Raw genomic sequence first — 16,343 nt, 5'->3', positions numbered from 1 at the left:
CAAGTCAGTGATTCTCCTTGAGAGCTCCATGGCCACGAGTCTCAATAGCCAGATGTAACTCCTCACCAACAGAATTCAAGCGAATAGCTTCATCAATGACATTTTTATAGCCCATTTTGAACCGGTGGTGCTTTCCTCCAAGTTTCTTTTCAAGATATGTAGTCAGGTTATCTGAAGTTACACTTTCTGTGACTCTGGTTGTTCCGGGCTGTTTCTCAAGAACAATGACGGACATTAAATCAATTAGACGATTCCTATTTAACTCGCGACCAGTGGAATCTACAGAAGCAAATCTGTCAACATCTGTATCAAAGATAATTCCTAGAGCAGCCTGGTTTGCTAGGACAGTCTGGGTGATGACTTCAAGGACCGACTTCCAGTGATAATAACTCCAAAAGGTTCAAGCACCTTTTCAGCAAGAATAAAAAATAAAAAGGGAGAATTGTGTTTTGGGCCCAGCTGGGCCCAAAAATTAAGAAATGGTCCATGGATGTATCAGAATTAAGCCCAACACCCAGACAAAGTCTCAAAATTGAGAAGAAGGCTATACAATTTATAATAAGCCGAAAATGCCCTTTGGCTGGCTAATGTAAAAAAAAAAACAAAATCCACGTTGGATTTGCAAATCGTTTTCCCCAAAATTGAGAGGCGTTTTCACATTCCTGAGTGTCTCCCTCGTTCCCGCCCAAAGAATGCCCTAATCATCTCTTCATCTTCATCTGGAGTTTGCCGACCATCCGATTTTAGGTGTAGACGGTGGAGTTTTTCGTCTCTGTCAATCCATTGGTCTCGACGATCACCACCGGATTTGGGTTCCGTGGCGAAGTAGTTGATAGTAGGTTCAACAATTTCAGTTTATGATTCATTTCGGCTATCCCGACCATTTCATTTCAGCCCAAATACATTGCCCTAATTTATCTGGCGATTTCAGTGTGCCATTAATCCCCACCGTGGGTGTCGTCCCGTGCTGAGCATTGAGGAGGGAGCTTCTCTGACCATCAGGTAAAGTAGTATTTTTTTGTAAGCTTAAAGCTTAAACCCCGTAAGTGGCTCTAAGACATGGCGTGGGTTATGGCGTTTTTAAGACATGGCTTACAGTTTGAAATAGTGAGGATCCTCATGGCTAATTGCATCTGCATGTTGGTATCAAAAAGTTTTTGTTTAGATGATTATGTTTGTGTTCGATTTATATGATTGATAGCCTTGACATGGAAAAATCACTTCTTTTTATTAAACTGTGATCTCACCATGATTCACTTGTTTCTCCATCAATATGAGAACCCTCGATTGCCATTCATGATAATTGTGATGATGAAGACGACATAAAAAAATATTTTGATTTTCCTTGCATTTTACTTGGTTCACTTATTTTTGTTTGGTTTAGCATTGCATATTGAATTGAAAAGTTAGTTTTATAGGTGCAATTTTATTCTAATATATGATAAGTAAATGCAAATAGATTTTCTTGTTGCAAACATATTTTTCGTCCTTTCGTTCAAATTATATCATTGAGCATTATATTTACTTCCTCGTGTGGCAGTCTAGTTTAGTATGCTAGTTCGCCTGTTACCTATTTTCGAAAAAAACCCAAGTTCTTTGAACCCTATAGTATGAGATATTGTGGGATACCTAGTATGTGTAGATAGATTATCATTTCGAACTTCATGAAATCTGTAGCTAACATGAATATAAATGCGAAATAAAGAAACAGATCAGTTCAAAGGCAGTTTAACGAGCCTTAATTCTAATTTTGAAATCCAAAATTAAGGGAGTCAATACATAAGAAACCAATTAAGGGATTTGTCCTTGAAATCCAGAATGGTTTCCAACAATCATTGTAGTGGCCAAATACCTCTTTCCATGTTTACTATTCACAATTGCTAAATATCAAACGCATGCAACTCAATATTATTTTCAGCATACAATTGAACCAAATTGAAATTAAGTTAAATTTGAAGTTGTCTATTAAGTATGAGCCAAAACACTAATGACATTGGCATGATCTGTCCATTTATAAGTCTGAAAAGTAATTGTGATGTTCCTATTGGGATCTAGAGGGTCATAGCAATCTGCAAAAAACAGAGAAAGAGTCGACCAACCAGTTAAAAATAGAATAAGTGAAGTAACATTTGGAAAAGTATATGCATAAATGATGCATGATAATCTGGACATGGCGACTAGTAATAGTGTGAAGTTCAAAGCAAAAGGGCAGATGAGAGAAAATATGAAGGCCATTTTCTATAAGACGCATAATTGTTTGGTCTATAATATGATATTTGTGCTATGTTTGTATAGGTTAATGGACGCAAGTAATAGGATATATTGTTACATTTTCGTGGGTGGCAAACTTGTCCAAAAAATGATGGGCAATGGGAATACTTGGGTGGAAGAAGCAAAGGTATTCACATATATAAAGGAATGGCATTTGAAGAATTCACCAAAAAAATCATAGAGAAATTCGACATTTCCCTTGACGTGATGAAGATGCACTACACGCTGAAGTTCAATCCCAGAGTCATCCAAGATTTAGAAGATGAGGATGATTTGGATAACGTGGTTTCCCACAGTGATGACTTTGCAAATGTATACCTAGTAGACTTACCCTCTGTGGAAGCCATTGAAGCAAATATCCCGAATTCACAGTTGGCATTTCGGTAATGGACTTTAACATCAATGTTTATTTAAAATGTTGTGAATATCAATTTTACGCATCACGTAGTCTAATTATGTTAATATATGTCAATGCAGAGATCCACCTATCACGTTCCCGTCCTCTAATGCATCATGCGATCCAATTCCTCAAACTATGATGCTATCAAGAGGTTTTGCGTCGCGTTGTGCAGATACTGAGTACATCCCTTTGGAATCGATTCGTTTTCGTGAGGCAATATTAGGGTCGGGACATACATTTAAAAATGCCGAGGAGTTTCGCAATGCAATTTACCAGATGTCATTAGGTGGGAGGTTTGAATACAAGTACAAGAAAAATTCCCCTACGCATATGTCTGTCAAGTGTTCAGTTGATGGTTGTCCTTGGAAGATAACAGCTCACGCTGTCGAGGGAAATGTCATCTTGCGAGTTCATACTTACCAAGTGAATCATAATCATATAGCTCAGGATGAGTGTTCATCTAAGGTGAAGGTTTCTTCAAAGAGAGGTGCGGTTGTTGTTGAAGATGTGTTTAGAACCACTCCAGACTATCTTCCCCGTCAAATTTGTAAGGATTTTGAACGTGATCATGGGGTTCAATTGACATATAACCAAGCATGGCACCTTAAAGAGAAGGCAAAAGAGCGCATATATGGAGTACCACGCGACTCTTACACGTTTCTCCCTTGGTTATGCCATAGGCTAAGAGAAATAAACCCGGGCACAATTGCGGAGTACACTTCCCAAGAAGGTCATTTCATGCAATTGTTCATTGCCCATGCATTTTCAATTCAAGGGTTCATCATGGGGTGTCGACCTGTATTGGCTATTGATTCTTGCCACCTAAGCGGTCCATATAAGGGAGCTCTTTTGTCTGCCATTGCATATGATGCAGATGATGGAATGTTCCCGCTAGCCCTTGGTGTGGTAAGTTCAGAAAATTATGAGGACTGGTATTGGTTTTTGGATAAATTAAAGGGGGTATTAGATGGTAAAGAAGTTGTTATTATATCAGATAGACATCAGGGAATCTTGCGTAGTGTTTCGGAGTTGTTTGGGACAGGAAATCATGCATATTGTTATCGCCATGTTAAGGAAAACTTTTCTAGCTTCTTCAATAAGCAAAACATTCGAGGAAAGAAAGGGAAAGAAGATGCTTTGCTACTTTTGGACAGCATTGCGTATGCTAGGTTGGAAATAGACTACAATGAGGCATTTGAAAAACTTGTGCGCTTCAATGAGAACCTAGCAAAATGGGTTGCGGAAAACAATCCCGAACATTGGGCAATGTCAAAGTTTGTTAAAAAGCGATGGGATATAATGACAACTAACATTGCAGAGGCGTTCAATGCGTGGTTAAGAGAAGAGCGTCACCAAACAATTTATACTTTATTGTTAATGCACATGGATAAACTTGTAGCCATGTTGGACACCCATATGCGTGCTACACAAAAGTGGAAGAGCGTGGTCGGACCGAAAACTGAAGAGAAGTTAATGTCAAATATCGTGAGGTCTGGTCCGATTAGTGTGCTACCCTATTTGGGAGGGACGTTTAAGGTGTTTACTGGAGAGGTTTATTTGGTTGTCGATATGAATCAACGTACGTGTACTTGCATGACATGGCAAATGTCCGGTTTGCCATGTGCACACGTATGTGCTGTCATCCGCACACTGAGACACGACGTGTATGACTATATTGACCATGTTTTCATGTCTCCATGCAAGATTTGATTTACTCGGGTCAGTTTCAACCATTACCAACACACAACATGCCGAAACTTTGTGACGATGGGAGTTTGCAAGATTGCGCGGGCAACACCTTTCCTGCTTTCCAACCCCCTCATGTGAGACGTCCTCCAGGAAGACCCCGACAAAGGCGCATTGAATCACAGTTTTCTCATAAGAGAGCAATTCATTGCTCTCGATGCAATGGAATAGGTCACAACCGCTCTAAATGTAATAATCCGTTGCCGTGACATTTGCTTTTATTTGGTTGTACAATTTCCTCTTTCTGTATCATTCCATATATTCTGTTGTATGGTATATGGTATGGGGTTGTTGATTCTCGTTTTTATGTATTGCCCTATTTATAGGCACCATGCACTTTTGTTGGAATTTTTCTTATTTAGAGTTGCTTTCAGTAACCAACTTAATTGAAAGTGCACTTTCAATGTGGTTTCTTTTTAGTTGTTATTTAATTCCATCTATGTGTCTACATTATCGAGCATTTCTTATTTGGAGCCTCATTAAGGATGACAATTTCTGTTACATTATTTTACGTATAGGGGTGACAAATTTTTTTTTTCAATAAAGCGAGACTTCCCCTATATTTATTTCCAAGTTGTGAATTAGTCCTCTTATCGCATTATGTTCTTGTTGCACCTATTTCAATGTCCCATCAATTTCTAAGACGTCATAAAAATTGTCTTTCAATTTGTCTTGAATTAGATATACTTGTTACACACGTTGTCCATATGGTTATTATCTACTAATTTATATGGTTGCTGGTTGGATAATCGATCATACACGTGTTTGCTTCCAAACTGTAAGCGTTTTCCTAAAATGTCATATTGTTATGTATTTAATTTATTTTTTCCTTACAACTATGATTATGGAACACCATTACCAAATTAATCAAACATATTAATTGTCGAAATAGTCAATTGACCTTTCCCTTTATTATTAGTTTCCCCAGGTCATCAATAACTGCTATAACACCCATTTCCAGGTGCCCGTTATTCCAAGGTTGAAGCTTACAACAATCATTTCATTCTTCTATGGCCACTACTGAGGTGATGCATTCTTTCTTGTTTTTAAATATTGATAACTTATTTCGGATATTTCATATTTTGATCAACTTACGACCTATAGTTTTTTTTTATGTTAAAGATTGAATTACATAAACATCCAATTGTAAATTATGAATCCACATGAATATGTTTGTTTGTTCATTCAATTTTATTGCTTTATTCACTACGTTTACATATTCCTATTGATGTTAATTTTTTCTTATATATAATTCATGTGTAAACTACTAATGCCCTCCAACCATTTCAATGCAGTCCACCAGATTGTCTACACGGTGTTCATCTTCAAGGTTTCTAAAACTATGCAACAGGCTCCCTGCTGATAAATTGGACGTGGTTCGAGACCTTCAGTTTGGAGGTCTTCTTCACTTAAATTGCAAGGAGATACGGCATAACATCTGTATATGGCTGATTGCCCATTTTAACGTTGGGTTCAGACGCATTGACATTACATCCGACAAAAGGTATGATCTGACAGCTGCTGATGTCGGCCTTGTCTTTGGCCTCCCGACGACTGGACGGATTCTACAGATTGCTACTACCCCGTCTGGTCATCCGTTCGGTACCCTCAACACATGTGAGGAGAGACTCCTCAACTTACCTATTGGGGAGGAGTTTCGTAGATGCTTCATTTACTACACTTGTGCGACGCTATTAGCCCCCACCTCAAGGATTGATGGATGCCGAAACTTGTGGCATACCATCCATGAAGATGGTTTCAGAAATGATGTTAATTGGGGCCAATTTGTTCTTGACCAGCTTGTGGAGGGTATAAGACGATTTAAGCAAGGGAACAGCGTCTGGGTTCATGGTTGCATTCTTTTCCTCCAGGTATTGGCCTTCTTTAACATTCATTAATTGGTAAATTTGAATTTGTTTACATCAGTACCAACAAGTAAGAATTATACATATGTTTATTTCCATTGTGCAGCTCCATTACGTAATTAAATTCAAAATTCCTTCCGTTCCTGTTCCGATGACAGCGCCCCTACTCTCAGCATGGTCAGATGAGTTGCTAAAGGAGCGCTTATCTGCTGAGATCAGTGAGTTTGGGAGTTTTGGACATGGCCAGGTAGTCATTTATTCGGCATGAAGTTTGTTATATATTGATTTACATGCATTTTGAATACCTCCAATGTTTCTATGTTCTTACCATGCGTGATGTTCTCATAATGTAGGCGTTTGATGAATCGTCACCGCCTCGTACACATGTCGAGGATGACAGTCGACCGACAAGTAGTCAAGTACCGACAAGTAGTCAAGTACCGACAAGTAGTGATGTACGCTAAAACTACTTGTTACTTTACGCATTCAATCCATCTGAATCACATTACAATTTGGTTATCATTGCTATATTGTTAATAACTTCTAATCAATTTTCTTATAAATTTGCCTATGCCAATTCGTTAACATGTGACAGGAAATCTTGGAAAAGTACTATGCTGCCGAACGCGCAATACATTCTTATCAAAAGGGCATTCAGCAGCAGCTTGGCATCATGCGTGGTCTGATCCATAGATTGGATGCGCGAAGAGAAAGAAGTGTACATTCCCCTCCTGCTGGTCACTCAGGCTATGCAGCGGATGACTTTCCCGAGGCCGCGCATGATTCACCCTCTGCCCCATATGACATGCCATTCCATTGCACCGAAGAAGTACCAGACACTCCTATTCGGCATCCACCTATTATTGGTAACATTTTGGGCCACATTCATTACTGCATTAGTGCGTACAAAATATGTCAAATTGTACTGGGGTTCAGTTAACTAATCTGTTTATACTCCAAACAAACAGCCGATGACGAAGTAGTCATCATAGACCCCTTACCTTTGCGTTCTATGACTGTGGCCCCCCGATCCCATAGCATTGGGAGGCAACGGAGAGTGCGTCGGATGGCTCCGAATCTATTGTCACCATTCATAGCGCAGGCACAAACCCGCCATTCTGCCATCAAGATGGACCTAAAAGAGGCAGCTGCAACTGTATTTAATGGGGACTTGGACCCAAGGCATGTTACATCATATACTACGCCAAGTTCAAGTGTTTCCACATGCAACAAATCGTATTACCCTAACATATATGGTTTTGTTGGCAGCGAGGAGCTTGTTGCAATGCATGACACAAGTTTAACCAGAGGCAACCTCGCGTCTTTCCAGGGAGACTGTTGGATTGGCAATGATGTTAATATTTCAATTTGTCCACTAGTTTGCATTTTTTTTAATTTTAATGTGATGTAACATCTTCTCATTAGTCAATCTGAATATTGATTACATTTTAATCATTTCTTCTTTTAGGTCGTTGATGCATTTTGCCGAATGTTGCAATTCGACGATCAATCAAGGACAAAACTATTTCTCTCCCCCTACATAGCTGTAATGAATGCTTTTAATTGCCACTACACCTGAATTTCCCTTGTTCTGATAACATGTCCACACGTTTACACATGTTTCCATGCATTAAGTACTTTCATCTCATATACAGGAAATGGTGATGCGTTCCAACGCAAAACATTTGACGCACGATGCAATTATTGCGCGTTTCGATCCATATATGTATGCCTTTGATGGTTCGTATCAGAATGTTACTCAGGTCAGACTTGCATTCCAATGTTTTATGTTTCTTCACTTCTGATCTCCTTCACCCATTATATGTTCTAATCCATTGTATGTGGCATCATGCAGGTCTACTTACCGGTCCTTTTCAAAAACCATTGGACACTTTATGTCTATGACCTACATAACAAACGAATCCAGCTCTTGGATTCTCGGCCTGGAAGAAAAAGGAGTTGTATGAGTGGAATACAACAAAATTTGGTAATGTACCTTCTACTCCCCAATATTTGTTGCATTGTACATCATATTGTAAGTTTGAATGTCAATTACTTTGCTTGTTTAAGGCCAAGGTTGTTCTATGGCTTGTTGCCAACAAGAAAGAAATGGTTGCTGTAGACTTGAACATGTACAGTTTTGTCATGCCAGACGTACCATGCCAACCAAATGAGTTAGTGTTTACCACAATTATGTTTAATTTGATTTCATAGCATTTTCCACATATTATACTTCCCATGTCACGCATATTAAGTTCTTACACATTACTCTTTGTGTTAGCAATGACTGCGGCGTTTTTATTATGAAATTCATGGACAACTGGTCCAATGGGGGACTCTCCAAATCCATCGATGTGGTATGTACATATAGGCTTTCGCTATGACATCATTTATATAAAAATTGCATTGCATCGGCAACTTATTTAACCTTTCCTTATATGTCTTTTAAACATGAATGAGTGCAGGCCAAGATTAAGAAGTATAGATTGAAGCTACTGGGCAGATTATTGCTTTCATCACAGAATGCACATCGGCATCGATTTATGGCAGTTTGAGTTACACTTTTCAATAGGATGTGACGATGATTTGTAAAGATGAGTGTACATTCTACAGGAAAAACTAACTCCTCCCATTGTATTGTGAATATTATGGTTTATATATTTAATGAAGGTTATGATGAAGTCGCATTTTCCCTCACTCTCTCAAAACATCTAATAAAGGTTCTTATTTTGTTTTTTGTTTTTTTTTCTTGTTTTCTTTTCTCTTTGTGATTATTGACGTACCATTTCTATTATAGCTCTTGTCGAACTTGAGATTGAAGTTGGTATGGGTGATGGTGAAGTATCAACATGGATTAGAAATGTAGACAGTTCTTCACAATCCAAAACTACACATTAGTATTTATTTTTAGTTATATGATATATTATTTTAGCAAAATACGAAAATAATAAAAATAACTTTAAACCTTTTTTAGTTTGTAATTATATTAGATTAATTAGTTTATACTTAAAGATATTTAATTTTCAATATTTTTATTTCATAATGACAATTACATTTTTACATATTCTAAAATGATTATTTAAGTTTTAAGTCAACAACTTAAATATAATTTAACTTAAAATCAATTTAAATCATTAAGTAATAAGTATTAAATTTTACCAAATAACCACTCACTATTTATAAAAAATTTGGTATTATGAAATTTGTTAAATATAAAATAATAATTGATTAAAATAAAATAAAATAAAAATGGCACCAGCTCGACCGGTCGACCAGATCCACTCGACCGGTTCCATGATGAATTTTACATGCTACTGGATGAGAGAGAGTGCAAAATGGCACCCTCGTCCGGAGCTCGACCGGTCGACCAAACCACTCGACCGGTCTAATGAGGAATTGGACATGCTACTGGATGAGAGAGAATGCAAAGTGGCACCCTCGTCCGGTATATCGACCGGTCGACCATATCCGGTCGACCGGTTCCATGATGAATTTGACATGCCACTGGATGAGAGAGAGTGCAAAATGGCACCCTCGTCCGGAGCTCGACCGGTCGACCCGTCCACTCGACCGGTTCCATGCGGAATTGGACATGCTACTGGATGAGAGAGAATGCAAAATGGCACCCTCGTCCGGAGCTCGACCGGTCGACCCCGTCCACTCGACCGGTCGACCATTTCAGAAATAAAATTAAAGATGTAAGTTTCTTGTGCTTGTAACTGTTCAAGGTAGAGAAAAAAACCTGTAGAATGGAAAATAAAGTCCTTTCTGGTTTTTCCGGGTTGGTTGCAGCGATATGGGATGTCACATAGATGGGTTTATTGCAGTAGTAGCCCATACTCATGTTCTCCAAGATGGGCCAGTGACAGGTAGAGCAGCTGATGTTATTGCAGCAGCAAACACTGCTGCTGAAGTTGCATTGAGACTTCTGAGGCCTGGAAGGAAGGTAATTCATAGTGCTGTGCTTAAATTATTTCATCTTTTCTTGTTTTACAATATTTATGAATCAGTATTGTGGTTTGTCTTACTTATGAATTAGTTTATTTATCGTATTAGTAGATGGGAAGCTTTATTCACATCCGACTTCAGGTTCCCTCCATAATGTTTTAGGTGCATATGAATTTATAAATACATGAGAGAAGGTGGGCATTCATCAGAAGTGGACCAATACCTTTATGCTTTCTGGATCCTGATTTTTGTTCAGTGGTTGTATCATCTCATTTAACTGTATCTGTCACATGTTCATCGTGTTATTTAAACAAAAGTATCATGTCTCCTTTTAACATTTTATCTTCTTTTTCAGCATCTTCATCACCATTTTTAGCTCCCTTTGTATGATGAATGTATTGTGTATATATATAAAAAAAAACATTGTTATGTATAGTTGTTAAAGACTTACAGCTCATGAGTCATGATATGATATAGGGGTAACCTATCAATGAAAAAAAAATCTGATATAAGGGTAAGATATAATGTAAAATGATATGTATTTTATCTTACTTGTATCTTACAATGCATATCTGATACACGATATAATATTAATTGTTTAAAATATGCCATAAAGTTAGAAATTGATGATAAGAGGGAAAAGAGGTAAAATAATCTATAATGGAAATTATGCACTTGTTGTCAAAGACACCTATGGAAGCTTGTAAATGAATTTATTCTTTTAAAGAATTTAGTGTTGATTTTGAATATGTTAGTGAATGAAAACTTTTGTTTAATATATTGATTTTTCTTTCTTAAGTCTTTGTTGTCTCTTTCCTTTAAGGAAGACAAAAATGATGAGCTTAGAAAGTTAGAACTTTGAAGTGGACCCATAAGCAAATTCATGTCAACAATATATACAAATTTATATGATTGGTTGGGTCTAAGAACTATAACTAAAAGTTTAAAAATTTATTGTTGTGGATTTTATAATGAATTTATGCATTAAAATGTTATTTACTAAATTGAATTTGGCAAGGGTTGAGGTGGGGATGTGGGAGATTTTAGGTTTAAGGCCCAGCAAGGGACAAAAAATATTGTCCAAGCTTTGGAGTTTATAATTTTTTTTAAAAAATTATTTTTAAAATTATTTATTTTTGAAATTATTTAAAATTATTTTAAAATAATTCCATCAAATTTTAAAATTTTTTGTAAAAATTATTGACCATGTGTCTGCTGACTCAAAATGGAATTTTATAATCCTAACTATATGGTTAATAACTAGATGCTGCTATATCAACATTACTGGTTTCAACCTTAAAGGTGTGAAGGAACACAGTACAAAGAACGTATCTGTAAAAGTAAAAATAAAAATAAAAGTGTGCCTATTAAAAGACAATATATAATGCAATACGATAACTAAAACTGTTTTGATAATAATAGTAATAAAGATGTGCAGGAAGGCAGCACATGTAAGAATAAAAATAAAGTGAATAAAAATAAAGTGTGACTATAAATAGACAAAATAGAATAAGATAATTAAAACTCTTCTGATAATGATAACAACAATAGCAACAATAGCAACAAAAACAATAATGATAGTAATAATAATACGGTGTGCCTATTAAAAGACAAAATAGAATGCAATAAGATAACTAAAACCCTTTTGATAATAAAAACAATAATAATAATACACAGTAATAAAGATGTAAAGGAATGGTGCAAATGTAACAATAAAATAATAGTGATAGTATAATAATAATAATATAATAGTAATAATAATATAGTGAATCTACTAAAAGCAAAAATAGAATACAATCAGATAACAAAAACTTTTCTAATAATACAAATAATAGTAATACAAAGATAAAGAACAAGAACAAGCTAACTAAAACACATATAAATCAAACTAAATTCATAAATTTCATGCCCAGGTGTGTCACTGTGAAGACCGGAGCAATCATAGAAGATATACTTGTTCCTACCACAGTTTCATGAGAATGGTCATGATATTGAATTGATGCGATTCTCATGTCATTGGAAATTTATCAAGAAGTACAACACTGTTGATGGACATTGTTAGTCTTATGGGCAATTGGCAGTAAAATTGTGGTAAACATAAAAGGTTTACATTTCCCCAACTTGGACTGCTTCATACAGTTTGATCAATAGAATTTTTGGAGTCAGTCCGAGAGCCCTTTCTATTACAGTCTGGATGCTGACTAAAACTACCATAATGGACCAAGCTATGGGATTGAACTAATAAAATTTCTAAGGATGGAACAATTCCCATTAGTGATCACCACCAGCATAAATGAGGACACAATCTGATGCCATTTGACATATTTAATTCCAGTCCGTAAGTGATCTGCTGCATCATATTTATCAACAGCCACCTACTGTAGTTTATCATCAAGTATCCCATAGAAATTCATAGGAAAAAAAGGGAAGGCACAGATGTTGAAAGGATAATGGTAAAAGCACCTTAGGCCTTTAAAGTTGGGACCCTTGCTAAAATGCAATACTAATAATAATGATTAAAAAAATGTGAAGACATGCTTACCATTTCAGGATCCAAGACATCAATTGCATGCAATCCATATCTCTCTTCAGGGACCACAATATGGGTTTTTGGATCTAAAGACACTGTTTGACCTGATCCACGCAAAGAAGCCTTTTATCTTTATCTAAAAACTCATAATTCAAATTATTTTAAAATTATTTTTAAAAATTCATATCAATCAAATTATTTATCCCAAAAAAATTATTTATATCTATATTTAACTACCAACAAAAAAATATCGAAATATTTATATACTCAGTTTATTTTTTATTTTTCTTTCACTTTAATTTTTTTCTATTTATTTTCTTTTCATCAAAGTTTTAATTTAAATTTATGATAAGAATTAGATGATATATGATAAGAATTATTTAAATTTTAAAAAAACTTCCAAACACAAAGGAATTAAACAGGTTTCCTAAATGTATATTTTTTTTTTCGAATGAATGAAATCTTAAAAAAATGAATGCATTATATTAAAAAGTGCAAAACACCCTGGAACATGTTACTGTGTCAACCGGTTCATATCCGGTCGGCCGGGGTGACGTTTAAAAAACCTTCCCGCGGTTAATTTCTTCAGTGATATCCTCTGCCAGTGGAAGGGATCCGCCGATTGAGCTTCCAGAGACCCACTTTCGACGCCCTTCCAGCTGTTGCAAGCCTTCGGAGTGAGTTTTGAGGGGTGCGGGTTCACATTTCGGAGCTAGGGCGTGAGGTTTGGCAGTGGTCCTCCTTCATCGCGCGTCACAGGCCGTTTGTCTTCTCTTCCCGCGCGCCACGGCTCTTTCATTGGCCTTGTTTTGACATAGGTGTGGCCCTTTGTTCCTGTAGTACAGTGCTCTCTTCTATTGTAGTGTTTCATGGCGCCTAGGAGAGACAAGGGTGCCTCGAAGGCACAGGGCAAGCGCCCTGCTCAGGCTTCTCAGGACGGTCAGGCGGAGGCTCGCCGAAAGGCGAGGTTCGACACCGGCCTTTTCACTACGCTCGACGAATACCAGAGGTACAAGCAGCATTTCGTCCAGAGGAAGGTGGTTGCAGGGAGAAATATTAATTTCGCCCATCTACAGCATTTCGGGTTTGAGAGCCTCTTTGCACGCATGGGGTGGCTGCCCTTAGTCAGTATTTCAGAGCCCATTTTTCCGACATTAGTCAGGGCATTCTATTCACGCGTGACGTATGGACATGGAGGCCCGATCACTTCGACCGTTAGAGGGGTTCAGATCCATCTGGACCCGGAGAGCATCTGCCGCATTTTGGACATTCCTCCTGGTGGACTCCGAGTATATGATGCCAAGGTCTGGCCGACGGTGCCGGGTTTCGATCCGAGAGAGGCGATTCAGAGGATGTGCGGCCTGGCAGCTGCCCCGGGGTTGGGCAAACCATCGGCACATAGCCTCACAGTGACCTGCCGAGTCCTTCATCACATGATAGCGTACATCCTCCTACCACGTGGCGGTCATCGAGATGAGGTTTCCTACCTGGAGGCATTCCTGATTGATTCCATTATGACGGGGAGACGTATTGATGTCGGGTATGTCATGATGATGCACATGATGGCATGCTGCGAGACGGCCAAACGCATTCTCCCATACGGCCGCTTCATGACACGAGTGTTCAAGGATGCGGGGGTGGATTTGAGCAAGGAGCAGGAGGTCGAGGCGCCCAGCAGTTATGACACCTATGATGAGCAGTCGATGGCGCGGATGAAGTTGGAGAAGGCCCCAGATGGGTCATGGATTAGGAGGGCGGACCGACCAGTACCACAGCCACAGGCAGAGGGGGATGTGCATCCAGCAGTAGACGAAGAGGAGGAGATTCGGGAGATGGAGGGTGGGGTACACCCTCAGACCGAGTTTGACCATAGAGAGCCTGCGTTTGATATCCCTACACGCCAGTCTGAGGGTCGCCACTTTGACCCGACTATGTCAGAGCCGATGACGACTGAGACGGATTACACAGCTGGACCATCTAGTCAGCCATCATTTACTGAGCCTCATTACACCCATACATCACCTGGCCAGGCTCCTGACGCCCCTGAGCATGCCCCTTGGATGGAATTGGCTGCCCAGATTAGCTCAATTGGGACTCGTATTGAGGAGCGCATGGATCAGCAGCAGGCTACGCATGAGCATATCCTACAGAGGCTTGATCGCCTAGAGCGTCAGCATGAGGAGATGATGGCGTACATCCGCGCCGTGTTCCCACCGCCACCCCATGCACCTTGACTGCATTGAGACCACGTCGTTATTTTGTTTATGTTGCAAAACTGGGACATATATATTTTGTATTAGCATACGTATATTCCGAGTAGTTCACAGAAATGAGAAAAGAGATATATTTCAATGAAATTATATTTTGTCTTAACTTCAGAAGCTATTAGTTGTCCTTTTATTTTTTATTCATATTTACTATATTTGGAGGGAAATGATGGTGTGGTCATCAAAATATTTTCTTTTGTATCAGCTGCTTAATTTTTGGTCTATCCTGTGTCCATGATTCTAATATATTTTCAATTCCTTACTTTACAATGAATTAATTTCAAACCTTATTCATGCAAACAGGTTAGGGCGTTTGGTGCAATACATGAAAATTGGAGCCAATTACAGAGTTGGAAAGATCTCTTTGAATTTATTCGTATTAGGTTTTGTCTTTGCTCTAATTTCACACTGGAGCTGACTGAAACATAAGCATTTAGGAAAGGAAGTGAATGAGAGAAAAGATATAGGGAAAAAAATCCAACATAATATACGTAGGAAGAGCTCATCAACATCTGAAAGGAAACTTTTGCTGAGCCCATTACTTGTTAGTATCTGTAAAGGATTCAAGTTCATAATAAAATATGAAAGGTCATTTTTATAGGATCCATATTGACATGTATTGTTGTCTCTGTCTAAGGCACAATTCGGCTCAATTGGCAGCTATTGGCCATTGTACCAACAATGCATTAAGATAGTAAAGCATGAATTTGAACCCACAGAAATCAATTGCTCAGAGTGATACCTGATTTTCTGGTACGGAAAAAATGATGGAACAGAAATTCAGCATCTCCTCAAAGCTTAACTAGGGAGACAATGTGAATTTTGAGCAGGAAAATCTAGTCTAAGAAATGATAATGACATCAACGTTATTTAAAGACTTTTGAGTGCTTTCTGGTTGGAGAAGAAAAATAAGAAATGATGACATAGGCCAATGTCCTAGCCAAAAGAGGGTCTAGCATGTATTAGAACTTTAGTTGAGCTAGGGGTGTTATAGATTATTTTGACGTCTGATAGTGAATGAATGGAAAGCTCCTGCATTTAGAGGTCTTGTACTTAGTGATGAGTTCAAGCCTTAGAAGTATGCAGAGAGATAGGTATGGAATAAGCCTTGTATGAGTTCTTTAATCCCTGTTCTTCTTTAACAGGTGCTTTCTGGTAACAGGGTTTGATTATCCTTTGATTATCCTTGTAACAAATATCAACTCATTATCACCAATGGTATTTCTGTGGCAGATTGACTGGTTGTAACTCAAATGTGCTAGAATCTTTATCATAGGTCATTGCTTAATTTATAGATCAAACTTGTTTTTTTTTTT

At 37.9% G+C, this 16,343-nt stretch overlaps 2 protein-coding genes across 2 annotated transcripts; both read left to right on the top strand.

The window, feature by feature from the left end:
* Nucleotides 1-456: 456 nt before the first annotated feature.
* On the top strand, nucleotides 457-8,962 carry LOC117911056. Its single transcript, XM_034825219.1, has 15 exons — nucleotides 457-835; nucleotides 932-1,002; nucleotides 5,379-5,442; nucleotides 5,713-6,288; nucleotides 6,389-6,529; nucleotides 6,636-6,737; nucleotides 6,878-7,148; nucleotides 7,251-7,464; nucleotides 7,552-7,636; nucleotides 7,751-7,828; nucleotides 7,938-8,045; nucleotides 8,138-8,269; nucleotides 8,353-8,456; nucleotides 8,564-8,639; nucleotides 8,748-8,962. Exons 3-15 carry the CDS (start codon nucleotides 5,428-5,430, stop codon nucleotides 8,835-8,837), a joined length of 1,992 nt encoding a protein of 663 aa, XP_034681110.1. The 5' UTR covers nucleotides 457-835; nucleotides 932-1,002; nucleotides 5,379-5,427; the 3' UTR covers nucleotides 8,838-8,962.
* LOC117910949 lies at nucleotides 2,361-4,381 on the top strand. The gene is made up of 2 exons (XM_034825125.1): nucleotides 2,361-2,654; nucleotides 2,749-4,381. Exons 1-2 carry the CDS (start codon nucleotides 2,419-2,421, stop codon nucleotides 4,379-4,381), a joined length of 1,869 nt encoding a protein of 622 aa, XP_034681016.1. The 5' UTR covers nucleotides 2,361-2,418.
* Nucleotides 8,963-16,343: the final 7,381 nt, after the last annotated feature.

Source organism: Vitis riparia, chromosome 3 (genome assembly GCF_004353265.1).
Source record: "Vitis riparia cultivar Riparia Gloire de Montpellier isolate 1030 chromosome 3, EGFV_Vit.rip_1.0, whole genome shotgun sequence".
In the NCBI taxonomy this organism is placed as follows: domain Eukaryota; kingdom Viridiplantae; phylum Streptophyta; class Magnoliopsida; order Vitales; family Vitaceae; genus Vitis; species Vitis riparia.
The sequence above is the reverse complement of the archived record's forward strand: the minus strand, read 5'-3'. Positions and strand labels throughout refer to the sequence as shown.

Coding starts and splice junctions, on each gene's coding strand:
- LOC117910949 (XM_034825125.1), top strand. CDS start 2,419: ATGGCATTTGAAGAATTCACCAAAAAAATCATAGAGAAATTCGACATT. Junction 2,655..2,748: donor AATTCACAGTTGGCATTTCG/GTAATGGACTTT, acceptor ATGTCAATGCAG/AGATCCACCTATCACGTTCC.
- LOC117911056 (XM_034825219.1), top strand. Junction 7,637..7,750: donor ACTGTTGGATTGGCAATGAT/GTTAATATTTCA, acceptor TTCTTCTTTTAG/GTCGTTGATGCATTTTGCCG. Junction 8,640..8,747: donor TCTCCAAATCCATCGATGTG/GTATGTACATAT, acceptor GAATGAGTGCAG/GCCAAGATTAAGAAGTATAG.